This window comes from Bactrocera neohumeralis, chromosome 4, assembly GCF_024586455.1.
Source record: "Bactrocera neohumeralis isolate Rockhampton chromosome 4, APGP_CSIRO_Bneo_wtdbg2-racon-allhic-juicebox.fasta_v2, whole genome shotgun sequence".
NCBI classification, from domain to species: Eukaryota; Metazoa; Arthropoda; class Insecta; order Diptera; family Tephritidae; genus Bactrocera; species Bactrocera neohumeralis.
The window spans coordinates 27600760-27615242 of NC_065921.1; the positions used below are offsets into that span (position 1 = coordinate 27600760).

The 14483-nt window shown below is 41.3% G+C and overlaps 1 protein-coding gene across 1 annotated transcript in view; it reads left to right on the forward strand.

Moving 5' to 3' along the window:
- The window catches only part of LOC126755684 (BMP-binding endothelial regulator protein), a 147466-nt gene that overhangs the window by 88953 nt on the left and 44030 nt on the right, over positions 1–14483 (forward strand). Inside the window, exon 4 of the mRNA XM_050468426.1 lies at positions 11677–12377. Within this exon, the coding sequence (XP_050324383.1) occupies positions 11870–12377 (508 nt within the window). The 5' untranslated portion in view covers positions 11677–11869. The remainder of the gene's footprint in view (positions 1–11676; positions 12378–14483) is intronic.

Consider the following 14483-nt stretch of genomic DNA (forward strand, 5'->3'; position numbering starts at 1 on the left):
ACCATCCAATTTGTATTAGTCCAGTATAGATCCATTTGAGATAGCATTTGCTCAGGTTCTTTCCTTTGAGCATAAAATCTAATTTAATATCAAGCGATAACTTATGACCCCTTGGTCTTCTGAGAGAATCGAGAGACTCCGTATTAAGCAACATAAGCTTAGGGTTGCTGCTTACATCCTTCATGAAGACCGCGGCAACCGGTTTCCACTCTTTTCGCAGATGGCATCATTTTCCCTACTATTATCACATACGTCGAGTTCAATGAAATCCGTCAACTTAGCGATTTCTTTAGTCAATTTCCATACGCGCCCTTTCACCGAGATATGTTTCTCCCTCGTGTCACATTTGCCGCTTAACTGTTGTTTGAAGCACGTCGTATTCTGTTGCTCTACTGTTACTTCTTTCGATCAGCACTCTTCTGTCCTACTCTAGCGTGCCAGCATGCTGAATCTGCTCAGCCTTGGTCCGTCACTGTAACGCTCCAGCATTTTCAGTTTAGTCTTAGCCATAGCGGCTCCCTGACTCCAGCAGAGTTTCCCCTGTTAGTATTCGCGTTATCGCCTCGTCAATAATCATTAGTCTTCTACCGTCTTCTGCCGTTTTTCCATATTGTGGCTAGTCTGATTCTATTTGAGTTGGAGGTTACAGCGCGCTCTTTTGTTGCCTTGATGGGTGACAGTTCCGTTAGTCTGGATCCTATATTCCCACGGATAGATCTGCGTGTCTGTTGCGATCCTTTTTCACCTTCCGTCTTCGTCTTCTCCTCGTTTATGTAATTTAAAGCATTCATTGCTAACTGGGGCTCCGCACAGAACTGCTATTTGTCGCCCGAAAGGTAGTCGATAAGAGAACTCACAGTGAATATACTATAAATAATGGATTAGATGTCGGAACTTATAATTTAAAAAATTCTAGTGATCGACGAAGAAAAATTGCTGTACATAAAAAAACTAATACAGTTGAGAGAACTTGAAATCAGACTCTTCTAACCAAAATTACAGGAATAAAAAACTTTCGCTCGCTCTCTCGCTCTCCTTCTCTCTGTCGATCTCGATCTCGCTCTCTATCACTCTCTCTTTCTCCTTAAACTACTTATCAGTTGATTTTTATTTTATAATCCAGAATATTCATCCTGTTTTTGTACATTTCTCTATATAGCACGTTGACAGCTCAAGAAACTTTTTCCGTTGATAAGGTTGTTCTCCAAAGGATTTCTATCTGATTGCGTCTGACTTGAATCATTAGTGATATTTTTTCCCAACACAACAAAATTTGTTAACCAAAATCAAAAGACGATTAAAAATTAATTTCATTTAATTTTTCATTCTGCTATAAAGTCTGGTTCTCAACATCAATCAATTGTACTGGAAGTGTAAATCTTACAATTCAATAATGCGATTTCATGGTTCATAACTCAAAAAATAATAAACAATTGCACCCATACACCGACATTAATAACTCTATTAAATCACAAAGTATTCACAGTTCAGGCATTAACCCACTTCTTGAATTATGTCGACTCATACCTCTCGCATGACAACAAATTGCAGGGTCATAAATCATAATTTACTTAGGCCAACGTACCTCAATTAGTTGCTATTTATTTTTGCATCGAACGTATAAACAAAACATAAATAATAAAGAATTTATAAGTCCATGAAGTATATTTGCATATAGAGGGTACCAATTTTTATACGAGTATGTTAATGGTAAGTACATACCTATAAATACGCAAATGAGTTGTCGGCACAATTGAAGTGAGCATCGATCGGCAATGATCCAATGCTGTTTAGTCATTGGTCGAGTTGTTCAAGGCGATATTTATCGCTATTAACCGCTATATGGTGGAATATATATCTTAGCTCGTAGAGTTCGCTTAAAGGACAGCTTGAGAACCCAAAATGAAGCTTACTAGAGAAAAAATATTGCAATTGCAAATATTTTTATACGCAGTAATGTCAAACCAAAGATACCGACTGCCTTGTACTGCTGTAGAGGAGCCATTGGCCAAAGGTGGGGTCTATCACCGAAATTGGTCATCTGGCTCCACGACACCATATTCAAGCCGATTATGTTCAATATAGTCTTTATGTGGTGGAAGAGCTAGAAAAGACCACACTTGCAAAGAAACTCGGAAGCGTCCAACAGGCGACGCTTATCAGCATTTGTGATACACTCAGGTCCACTCCAACCATGGCACTTAACGCCATATTGCCCGTGGACATCGTTGGAAGATGAATAGTAGCGAAAGTTGCTATCAGACTCAGAGAATCTGGGTTCCTAAAGAACACGTGTCTGAACACTCGGAAATCCTCACTCACTTTGACTTCATACCGGACCACTTGGATCATCGGAGTCGCCAAACCGAACTCTTTCGGCTCCTTCTCTACTCATATCCTGGCGAGGGAGTTGTCGGTGGGAAGAGGCTGTTGGTGGAGAGGGGCAGCAGCTCTCTATTAGCTCCAGCTTCAGACTTGCTGACTATTGCAGTGTCTTCCAGGCCGAGGTTGCAGCCTTTAAGGTAGCAGTAGATTTGCTGCCCCGAAGTGCAGCCTTATGCAGAGAAGTGACCATCCACTCAGATAGCAGAGCGGTTATACAAGCCTTCATTCATAAACAGTGCGTTCAGTGTTGATCAGAGAACGCCTAACCTCGCTATAAATTCCAAAAGTAAGCAATTGATGGAAATCTCTGCGAGTAAGTACTTGCATAGATATATTTTCCAAGAAATTATATTGTTCCACTCTCCTTGTAACGGTTTCCGACAAAAATGTACCATAACCTTTCTTATTTCTTCAAAAATGTTAATTTTAACTACGCTTTGAAATATGATGGGGTACCGAATGAGTGACCAAACAAATCAAAAACCATGAGGAAAGACTTCAACCGATAGAAATTCGTCAAGACAGTTTGGTCTACGAAACCGATAAGGACACGTATTTTTAACCGGCCCAGCACTGATTTGGCAGCATCCCGACAAATTAATGTAGAGAAGTTTTCTGTCACTTCAACAACAACAGTTATAATTTAGGTTTATATTTGAAGACCAGGCCAGAAATACTTAATAGTAGTAACTATAAGGCAGATTTCAATGCTTTATTACCTGAGATTGCCTAATATTCCTCAGAAAATAATAAACAAAACAGTAGCTCCATTTTTATTCTTATCAAGTCCGGAGGTTCTTCTTTCTACCGGGTCTCACAGACCCCATAGCAGCACTCAAGGTATAAATCGCTTGCTGTTTGAACCGAAATCAGCAACTATTGTGCAATTCGCCGATTTGTAGTCAATATTTTGTCAGTATTTTTGCTTTTTTTTTGACATTTTCGCACTTAAGGGCCTCTACGAGCACTTCACACAAAAACTTATTGAGGTTAAATAGTAATCATCATAAATCGGCGCATACGTTTGAAACTATTAACAGCTACATATGAAGGTGACAGCGCATAGCGCTAGGCACAGCGTTGCCAATAGGTGACGCATGCGTTAAGTTGGTCGCAGTTATGGTCGTCTACGCGAATTGGCGGACACTTAATCTCACGCTTGGCGCATGCGTTACAAATCGTTTGACTCGTGTGAGTAGCTTGAATTGTGTTTAGCCGATTTTCAAGTGCCTACTTGTGAGTTGTCTCGCAAACCTCCTCATCCATCCAACAGTTGTAGGCATATGACGACAGTGACATGGACGACTGTATGTGACCGTCTGACTGACATTTCAGTGCTTGCATATAATATATGTATTTATGTGTGGGTACTTACTTGCCCGTCACATCTAATGGCGTTAGCATTCATTAGCAATTTTATGCAGTTTTATGGCTCCAAAGCGCTGATATGGCATGAGCGCCTGGCTGTAGAGAAGCTGGACCAATGCAGTGTTGGAATTATGGCGACTGAGAGGGTACTTAATTTATGGTAACGGAAATAAGCTTACATTATTTAGGTTTAGAAATTTTCGGTCTCCTAAGAAGGTTTTGAAATGCTGCGACGATTAATTTTCTAGTTGTTGAATATAAGCTTTGCTAGCTGGCTCACTTTGTTCCCGAAATTATCTTAAAAGTATTGTTCAACGCCTTGAAAATTTCATCCACAAATACAACGAGCTTTCGTACTGCCGAACTATTTAATTAGCTGTGAAACCAGAATGGAAGTCTTCTGTGAGTGGTGCAAGCCGAAAATCGATCGTTAGAGGTAGTTAAATTCTGTGTGAAAGTCGGTAAATCTGCGACAGATACGTTTGATATGATCAAGCAGGCTTGCCCAGATGTTGTTTTAGCAAGATGTGGTGTGACAAAAGAGACAATCTTCCGAGTGGCACACACCGGCGTCACCTCGCCCAAAAAAGGGAGGAATGAGCAAATCCAAAGTGAAAACAATGCTCATTGTCTTTTTTGACATCAAAGGCATCGTCAACCATGAATTTGTTCCTCCTAGACAAACCGTCAATGCCAAGTTTTACGTGCAAGTCCTCAAGAGACTCAAACGAAGGGTCAATCGGGTTCGACTAGACATCGCAGCCGATTGGAAGTTGCACCATGGCAACGCCCCGGCTCACACCGCCTTTCTTGTGAACAGCTACCTAACCAAGCCTGGCATCCCAACGCTTACGCAGCCGCCCTACAGCCCAGATGTGGCCTCCCGGACTACTTTTTTTGTTTCCTTGCCTGAAAAGGCCGATGAAAGGCAAGCATTTTGAGATGAGAGAGGGGATCCAAGCAGCATGCACTTGGCTCTCGAGGCTATTCCGGAGAATTAGAGCCCGGTACCTATAGTTGACTTTTGATCGAAAATGTGGATCAATGTGTGATATATATGGTATATCTGTATGTAGAAAATGTGTTGATTTGGAGCAATACTTCCCTTAGCCCCCATATACTTAATATACAGATTTTCGAACTTCCGGATGACTTTGTACCAGAAATATCGTCCAATATTTGAGTTATCCCCATGAAAATAAGAGAGCGTGTTTTACTCATTACCGTGTATCTTTATGCCAAAAATAGATAACAAAACTCGGCCTAGCCCTATTCTGTATATAACTAATATCAACTCGATTTTCGAAATTCCGAATAAAATATTCGTTAGTTTTTGAGTTGTAGAAACTTTGTACTTTATTCTGGCACAGGGTGGTACAACTTTTGACACCTTATTACAGAATTCCCTGTCTTTAATTCTTGCGAGTTGCAAGAACAATAAAATGAATCATTTGCACCCAAGCTTAGCCCTTCTTTACTTTTTATCAATAACTTCGCGCAAATGCCGCATAACATTCAAATAGTACTCCTTGTTGACAGTGTGGCCGGTCGGAAGGAGTTCGAAGTGCACTACATCTCGTTAATCGAAGCAAACTGTCAACGTAACCTTCATTTTTGACCTGCTTTGAGGCGGTTCGGCTTCAGCTCATCTTTACCACGATATTCGGCCGATTGATCGTCTGTTTCCGGGACGTAAGCATAGATCCAAGACTCATCGCCAGTAATAATGTGTTTCATGATATCCTGATAGTCGGAAAGCATTTTTGCACAGACGTTAACGCGACGCTATTTCTCGAAAAAGTTTAGTGATTTTGGAACCAATTTCAAAATTTTCAGCGCGCTAGGATCGTGTAGTTGTTGTTCTGTAACTGACTTTATTTCTTCATCACAAATCTAAGTAGTCTGTCTTTGTTGTTGCAGCGTCAGAAAAACGTTCACCATATAAAACTGAGATTTGCTGCCATGTTGGCAGTGCTTTACCGGATATAAATACGGGTTCGTTCCGAATACGTAGAGCCGACTAGCGCGCCAGTCAAGCCTAAATAATGCTAAATAACAGTTAATCGCGTCTATGTGTACCTGTGTCTGTGTGTGGCGCTGTCAAAAATATTATTCTAATTTTTTATGTGTTCCCGGGGCTTAGTTGAATATACATATATGTGTGTGCGTGTGTGTATTTGTGCATTAACATAAACAAAAATTATATATTGGCATAAATGCTTTGTGTCTTTACGATTTTCGTCATTTCCATTGTCCACCTCTAATATTATATTAGGTTTATTTATTTTTTATGAGCTGTACTTTTATCTGTTTTGCCGTCTTGTTTATTTAATTCTTTCTTAAAAATCATTTTACACTTTTCAACTATAAAATGTTAATGCCTTTTGACTGGCGCCAGTTTTGTAATTCTATATCCAATGGCCAACCGCAGCTTGGTATCTACATTTTCGGCCAAATCTACACGCTTCTGCTGCTGCTTCTTCTGCTTCTTAGGCTACGACTGCCTCTACCGTATAGAGTCAGCCGCTTCCAAGTTGAGCGCCAAAAGCGGAGAAAAACAAAACGCGTTTCTTAACAAATTGCTTCGTGCTTTTTATTTTCGTTGACTTTTTATTGCTGCCGCCGCTGCTGTTGCTATTGTTGTTGGCTTTTTTCTATATTATCCACATTTGGCTTGGCGACTATGCTAAGCAGCGCAGTGTTGGTTGGCCAAAGAGCCAAACTAAAACTATAAAAGTCAATGTCCATTTCGGTGCGAACCGCGGAACTGATTGCCGTCCGACGGCTCCGGCGGCAGGTAAAAGCAAAAACAACAAACGAGCAGCAGCGGTAAATAAATGGCACTGCAGTGCATGCAAATACACGCACACAGGTACACACATTCACACACACTTACACACACACACACACATTCACACACACTTACAAGCAGACATGTCTCAATTTGTGCCACAGAAAGTGCATAGCAACGCCGCTGGCCACTAATGGCGGTCTGGCGTTCGCGCTTTGCAATTCTCCAACGCACACATTTGGCAAGATTCATGACGGCTATCCAATTACAGTTAGACTTTATGGAAATTGCGCGCACCCACACATGCAACCGATCACAAATTGCCCGCTGAATTAAATCATAAACTAATCGTGGCAATATTTGTTGTCGTCGTCGTTGTCGTCGTCGTTGTCGTTATTGTTGCTGTAGCAGTAGCTGTTGCATCTGTCCGTCAGCGACTTACTTGACTTGACGCACACCCACCCACCCGGCGGACTAATGCGTTGCGAAAGCAACCACAACAACATTGCCAACATGATCTGCATACCTTTGGCGTTCGCAACTTTCCCAGCTGCCGAGTCGGCTGCCGCTCGGCTGTGCTAATGAGCCGCCCAGACACAGCTTCCTAGTGCAAATTGCATTGTAAATTAGATAAATGCAAATGTCACAACTAATATTGGCTGCGTGTGCGCGAAAAATGCGCTCTAATTTGCAGTTAGTGAGCGTGAGTGAGCGGGTAGACGGAATTCCATTATTGCGCTACTGTAAGCGGCGCGTTCGATTCGGTTTATGGCAGTTACTATGCGGGGAAAATTGAAATTAATCGCCACAATTATGACAATAAGATATTGGCTATTTTAAGCTCAAAAGCGCAAAGCAATTGATAAGCTGAGCGTGTGATTGAAATAAAGTTCGAATTCAAATGAGCAATTTATGCAACGAAATAGTACGAAAATAGAGCCACTCAGTTGCCAGCCGCTCTACGGAATCTTCGTCATTACTGTTATTAGAAGTTGGAAAAGTCTGAAGGGTTTTGTGATCTTGGTTTCAGTCTACCACTCAATAGTCGTGTTGCTTTTGTAGACGGAATCGCTACTTGGCCGACAGACGCGACAGACGTGTTTTGTGCTATTATGAAAAAAGTCCTAATTGAACATACAGGGTTTTGGGTGGAAAGTAATAGCACTGAGCCGATGTAAAAAAATGTATTGAACCAATCGTTACAATTCTTTAAAAACTTTCAAAATAGGCTCCTTCTGCGTCGATGCAGCGCTGCCAGCGCGATTTCCAAGCATTGAAGGCGTCACGGAAGGCATTCTCTAAAATAGACTTGAGAGCCGAGGTGCATGCTGCTTGGATCCCCTCTGTCGTCTCAAAATGCTTGCCTTTCATTGGACTTTTCAGGCAAGGAAACAAAAACACAGACCGGAGGGACACATCTTGGCTGTAGAGCGGCTGCGGAAGCATTGGGATGCCGCCCTTGGTTAGGTGGCTGTTCACAACAAAAGCGATGTGAGCCAGGGCGTTGTCGTAGTGCAACTTCCAATCGGCTGCGATGTTTTGTTGGACCCGATTGACCCTTCATTTGAGTCACTTGAGGACTTCCACGTAAAACTTGGCGTTGACGGTTTGTCTAGAAGGAACCAATTCATGATGAACGATGCCTTCGATGTCAAAAAAGACAAAGAGCATTGTTTTCACTTTGGTTTTGCTCATTATTCCGGTCTTAATCAGCGGCCTCTTCCCGTCCTTCCAAAAAAGGCCTGGTGCCACCAAAACACACCACTTTTTGCTAAAGCAACATCTGGGTAAACTGTTTGTTCATATCAACTGCCTTTGTTGCAGATTTACTGAGTTTCACACAGAATTTAATCGCCTACCTCTGCTCCTGACTCTCTAGGTGCTCGAGGACAATTGACCAGCCGCTCGTCCGTTAGCTAGGAACGCCCTCTACCGAATCCAGTTTGTGCGCGCCTGCTCCGAAGTACAGTCGCGGCGGAAGAAAATCAGTCCTATTACTTTCCGGACAAACCCTGTTTAGGAGGCTATTTATAAGTTGAATAGCTAAGCTTAGCTCTACCAAACATTTGTTAAAGTTTTTGGATTGATTTGGTCATGCTCATTTTTCCTTCTAAATATTCATACGAAGGGCATAAATCCAGCAATTTTTGAAGAAATAAAAATACCCACCTATTTTTGATTATTTTTCAAACTGCTTGCAAGCTATGTAACTGAAGTCTGTAAGTCGATTAATATTCTTTCCTAGTCGCGCCTAATTAAACCACGTTTGTTTTATCGAGTATCAATTGTGGGAGATCTAGAACTTGGAACTTGCCTTATCTTTTGAATTCAAGAGCTTCTACTGCACGTAGCGCTTCTTCAATACTTTTATTTTTCTTTTCGCCTAATTTTATCTAATTATAATTACCAGTAATTGTCAATATTTCAACGCCTAATTGTTGGCGACCTCTTAAGTACCCCATTTGAAGTAGGTGTCTTTCATAAATGGAATTCCAGCTAAAACACAAATAATAAGCAGCAATTTTCTATACCGAAATGAAGTAGATATGAAAAATCACGCAGCCACTTGATCAACATACGTCAATCATTGTACTCACCGGGTCACAATCCCATTCGTAGTGCCAAACGCACGCACTTAAACGCACGCGGCGCACAAAATTCCTTCAAGTTGTGAAAGAATGTCTTTTTTGTTGGTACTGCTGGCTGAAGAGCTATGAGAAAATGCGAAAGTATTCTCCAACACACGAAGTTATTTAGGTAGCTCCAACGGTTCGGCGCTCAACTCATCCCATACTCGACGTGACGAAATTCGTTGTCTCGTGGCCTACGGCGACACTTGACTTGCCTGCCTGTGCGTTCAATTGTTCACTTGAACTTGAGCTGAGCTGAGCTGGGTGCCGAGCTCTTGATGAATTGTCTCTAAATTTGTAACTCGGACTTGTTGAGTGTTTGCTAATTGTTTGAGTGCCATGAAGCACTGAAGTATCAATCGATGGTTATTATGTATTAATACTAGGAAATCACTTGAGCAGCTAAAAAAGGAGAAAATTAATCTTCCAAGTTTACTCTTTGTTTCAAATATAGCAAAGTTAACTGAGTTTTCAGTTAGTTTGAAACTGGAAACGCGAAGCTGTTCGCTTTGACAATTTAAATGAAAATAATCTATGTACATATGGTAAATGTGAGTATATAAAGGTTGCCAGATATTTCAAATTCAACAAAACACTTGGATTTCGAACTGCTCAATTGATAAGTCTCCTGATATATACATGACGCTACTAGAATTAAATCCATATACGTAATCCTCCATAACTTCAGTATGTTCTGGCCATCAGTCACTAGATCACAAGAGTATGCTCCGGTCTTGAAACCTTCTGTTGGTCGCCACATCTTTTCGTAGAATTTTCTAGCATTACCCCTGTCGGCCAGCTTGTCAAGATCTTCGTACTCATGCATTTCCACATCTCTCGTTTTTTTTCTGCAAATGTATCTCGCTTCCCTCCACAACTCTCGGTATCTATCCCATCCCCCACGTGTTTTGGTCACCCCACTGCACTCCTCATCATACCAGCTGTTCTCTTGCATTTTGCGAAAACCGTTGGGTTCGTTTTCAGCTGTACGTAAGAAGCTTGAAATGCCGCCCCACAGTTCCCTTATATCGAGTTGCTGATGAGTGTTCTCTGAGAGCAGGAGCACAGGTCGAGTAGAAAATCATTCGGCTCTTTGTTGTGATTGCAGCTTCTCGACGTCGTACCTTCCTTGTGTTTGTTGATGTGTGTTTTTTGCTGTAACAAGATAATGGTACGAGTCAATGCTAGGACCTCATAGCGCACGTCTAAAACATTGGAGACTTTCGATCCGGAGACCGCCAGGTAGCTTGATAAATTTTTCTATGCTGGAATCTAGTACTACAGATAACTATATTTCGAGCCCCCGGCGAAGTCGATCAGCCTCAACTCATTTGGGGATGTTCGTGGAGGCTGAATTTAACGACCGTTGTGCCAAAGATACCTTCTTTGCCTACCCTGGCGTTAATGTCGCCGAGTACGATTTTGACATCATGACGCAGGCAGTTCTCTTAGGAACGCTCCAAGCGGTCGTAGAAAAAATCTTTGGTCACACCGTTTTTCTCTTCGGTCGGGTTATGGGCGCAAATTAACGATATGTAGAAGAACTTCGCTTTGATGCGGATTGTGGCTAGACGTTAATCCACCGGAGTGAATGCCAGGACTCTGCGACGGAGTCTCTCTCCCATCACGAATTCCACACCGAATTTGCACTGCTTTGTATGGCCACTGTAGTAGATGCCACAAGGGTCAACTCGTCTCAGTCCTTGTCATGTCTGTAGCACTTCTACGACGCCGGTAATGTCAGCTTTTACTCCGGATTCAGGTACATGCCCGTACATTCCAGGTGCATGCCCTTAAATTGTATTCCTATACCAGTTTGCCGTGGTCGTCATCAAAAGGGGGGTCTCTCATCCGATACTGTTTTGAACTTTTCATTTGGGTGTGTTTTTTTACATGGCGGTTCCCAAACCTTGGGGAGGGACGATTCGTCTTTTCATTTTAGCTCGCGTTCAAACGGATTTTTTTTTTTGCTATCCAGAGGATTCTTGGTATAAGACAGGAAGTCGTGAGCTACTTGAGCCATACACTAAATAAAATAATCGTTTCTGGCCACTCCCAAGTGAATGGCGCTCAGAGAACTTTCCTTATTCGCGTGAACTTCTACACAAATCTCCATCTTCCTACTTACTAACTACTTTGAATAATAAAAACAAATTTTATCAAAGAAAAAAGGGGTTCTATGTTAGCCTACAAACTTTTCAGCCCATATGTTAATGTGGGTCTGGAGTTAAAATTTCTGAAATCGATCCATACCAAAACACCCATATAACCAAAGGAATAATTTCCATCCTACATGGACGATTTGTTGGTTTAAGGGCTTTTTAAAATATTACATAAATAGTTTTCAAAGCTATTTTGAATAGGCTTACCAACTATCTGCAAAAAAAAAGTTAGGGTTACCACCTTCCCATTATACTTTATATAGTAAAAATTATAAAATTACCATTTTCTCTAAAAAAACTTTTTGTAATCCCTTGAGTGTTCGCTTATGCCTCATTTCAGGTCGCTATGGAGTTTTCAAAACAGCAACAACAACAAAACCACAACACACTGAAATGTAATACCTAGATGCTCGCCAGTATTGCTGCAAAACCTGAAACCTTGCTGAAATAAATTAAAAGCAAATCGAAAAAACGAAAATAAAAACAAAAAAAAAAGCAAGCGAATAAAACAACAAAAACAAAAGACACTTGCAATGAACAAGGAAATGCGAAAGAGGCAAAAGCCGCAACGACGGCAATATGCAATTAAAACAGCAACAAAGCGCACAGCACTCGCACTAACTACAACAACAACAACAATAGCAACAACACCAACAGCACCGCCAACCCGTGTGACAGTGAACAACGAATTCGTGCGCACAATGGCAATTGTTGCTGATAGCGCAGATAGCGTTGCTGTTGTTGTTGCCAACGACGAGCAGGCTCAAAGTTGCTGCGCCAACAACGAGCAACGCTGCAACAACTGTCGACAACGGCAACAACAAGAGCGGCAACAGCAACTTCGGCCTACACAGTCCGCTGCACTGTCGCCACAGCAACAACAATCACAACAACAACAGCGCCAGGGATGTGAGCATCATGTACAACGCCATCTGCGGTCATGGCCGGGACAGCGGTCAAAGTTCAGCGCCTGGTTGCTGACAACTGTGTTCATCGTGGCCATTTGCCTGGTGCAGAGCGCGCACACGAATCTCTTGTTTGGTAAGTCGCGGGTGCGGGGAAGGGGTGACGGTTAAAAAAGGGGGAACTTGAGTTCTCATTTAGTTTGGCAATCTCGAGGTGTTGACGTCTTTAATTTATTTGATTTTAATGCTTATTATTTTTATTTTGACTAAGATGTAGTGCTCATAGAACTACAACAACAACACGTGTGGCACATTGATTTACGAGCTACTCGAGCGTTTAACGCACGACCGGCTTGTTAGTTGCCGCTTACTGGTGTTGCTGTTGTTTTTAATGAACAAAGTAACGAACAGGCGAACATTTTGATTAAGTCAAAGGTTTTCATGTTCCAGCATATGTGCATCTTGTCTGTATGTACATTAGGGCGTCGGTTATTTCACCAAGTTGATGTTGGATTTTTTGCAAGCTCCCACTGAAGCTTCAGTTTTTAGTCTAAAAACAATAAAAATCGTTTATACCGAAGCTATAATACCCTTCATAAATAAAGCTTACATACAAGAACTTGATGTTGGCCGTTCAGTTTGTATTGCAGCTATATGTTATAGTGCTTCGATCTGAAAAATTTGTTCAGTATTTGTACTGTGGCTTAACACAATAATACATACCGAATTTCGTGAAGATAACTCGTCCAATAAAAGATTACTCCATACAAGACTTGATTCCGATCGTTTAGTTTATATGACAGCTACAAGCTATAGTGTTCCGATCTGAACAATTTCTTCGGAGATTACATCGTTGCCTTAGAAAATAATCTATACCAAATTTGGTGAAGATACACTGTCAAATGTGAAAGTTTTCCATACAAGAACTTGATTCCGATTGTACAGTTTATATGGCAGCTATATGTTATAGTAATCCGATATCGGTGGTTTCGACAAATGTGTATCTTCTTGGAAAGAAAAGGACTTCTGCAAAATTTCAGAACGATATCTCGAAAACTGAGGGACTAGTTCGCGTATATACAGACGGACTAAATCGACTTATGTCGCTTCATGAAGATCTCTGCGTGCGTTCCAGAGTAAACAGCACTTTAAAAAAACAATAAATGGTTTTTTTCGGCAAAATCAATTTATTTGATTCAAAATAGTCTCCTTCTGCTTAAATACAACTTTTTGCACGGTCCAAAAGCATATCGAACGAGTGTTTTAGCTCGTTGGCCAGTATGGCCGCCAGTATGCCGGTGCAAGCCTTTTGAATTGCCTCTACGTCTGCATAACGCTTTCCTTTCATGAGCAAATGCATTTTTCCGAAAACGAAGAAGTCGCACGGTGCCACATCAGGTGGATACGGGGAGTGGTTAATGGTTAAAATGTAATTTTTGGTCAAATAATTGGTCACAAGCGTCGATCGATGAGACGGATTGTGAGCAATTTTTGGTCGTCAGTCAATTTGTGCGGAACAAACCATGCACTCACCTTTCGTAAGCCCAAATGTTCGGTCGAAATGCGATAAATCGATGTTTTGGAGATGTTCAATTCCATTTCCATGAATTTCAATGATGATTTCGGCTGATTTTTGATGAATTCACGCACAGTTTCGATGGAATTTCCGGTGATCACGGATTTTGATTGGCCTACATGTTGATCGTCATTTATGTCCTCACGACCACTTTGAAAACGTAGAAACCACGCGTGAACTCTGCTACGGGATAGGCAATCATCGCCATAAACTTGTTTCATCAATTGAAAAGTTTCGGTAAAAGTTTTACCAATTTTAAAACAAAATTTAATGTTGGCTCTTTGTTCGAAGCTCATTTTCGCACCGATAACACAAACATACTAACACTTAAAACGCAATAATTTCATTTCCAATCCATGAAATGTCATGAAATTCTCACTTTACAATCGATAACGATAGCAGATTCTAACGCATCAGTCGACATATAGATGGCGCCACCAGACGCTACTTTGGAACGCTTCTTGTATATATTTTTACTCGGATAGCGAATCTGCTCTGCTCGTGAAATCGTCGTCCAAGTAAACAATGCAAATGGTATTTGCCAAATCCATAGCTGGAGCTCTCATGACAATTCGTCCCTATAATTATGTCCGAAAATGTCTTTTATACTCTGGGACTCGTTGGCGCGATTCCAAGTTCTTTTCTACTCGAATCTTTCTTGTATAC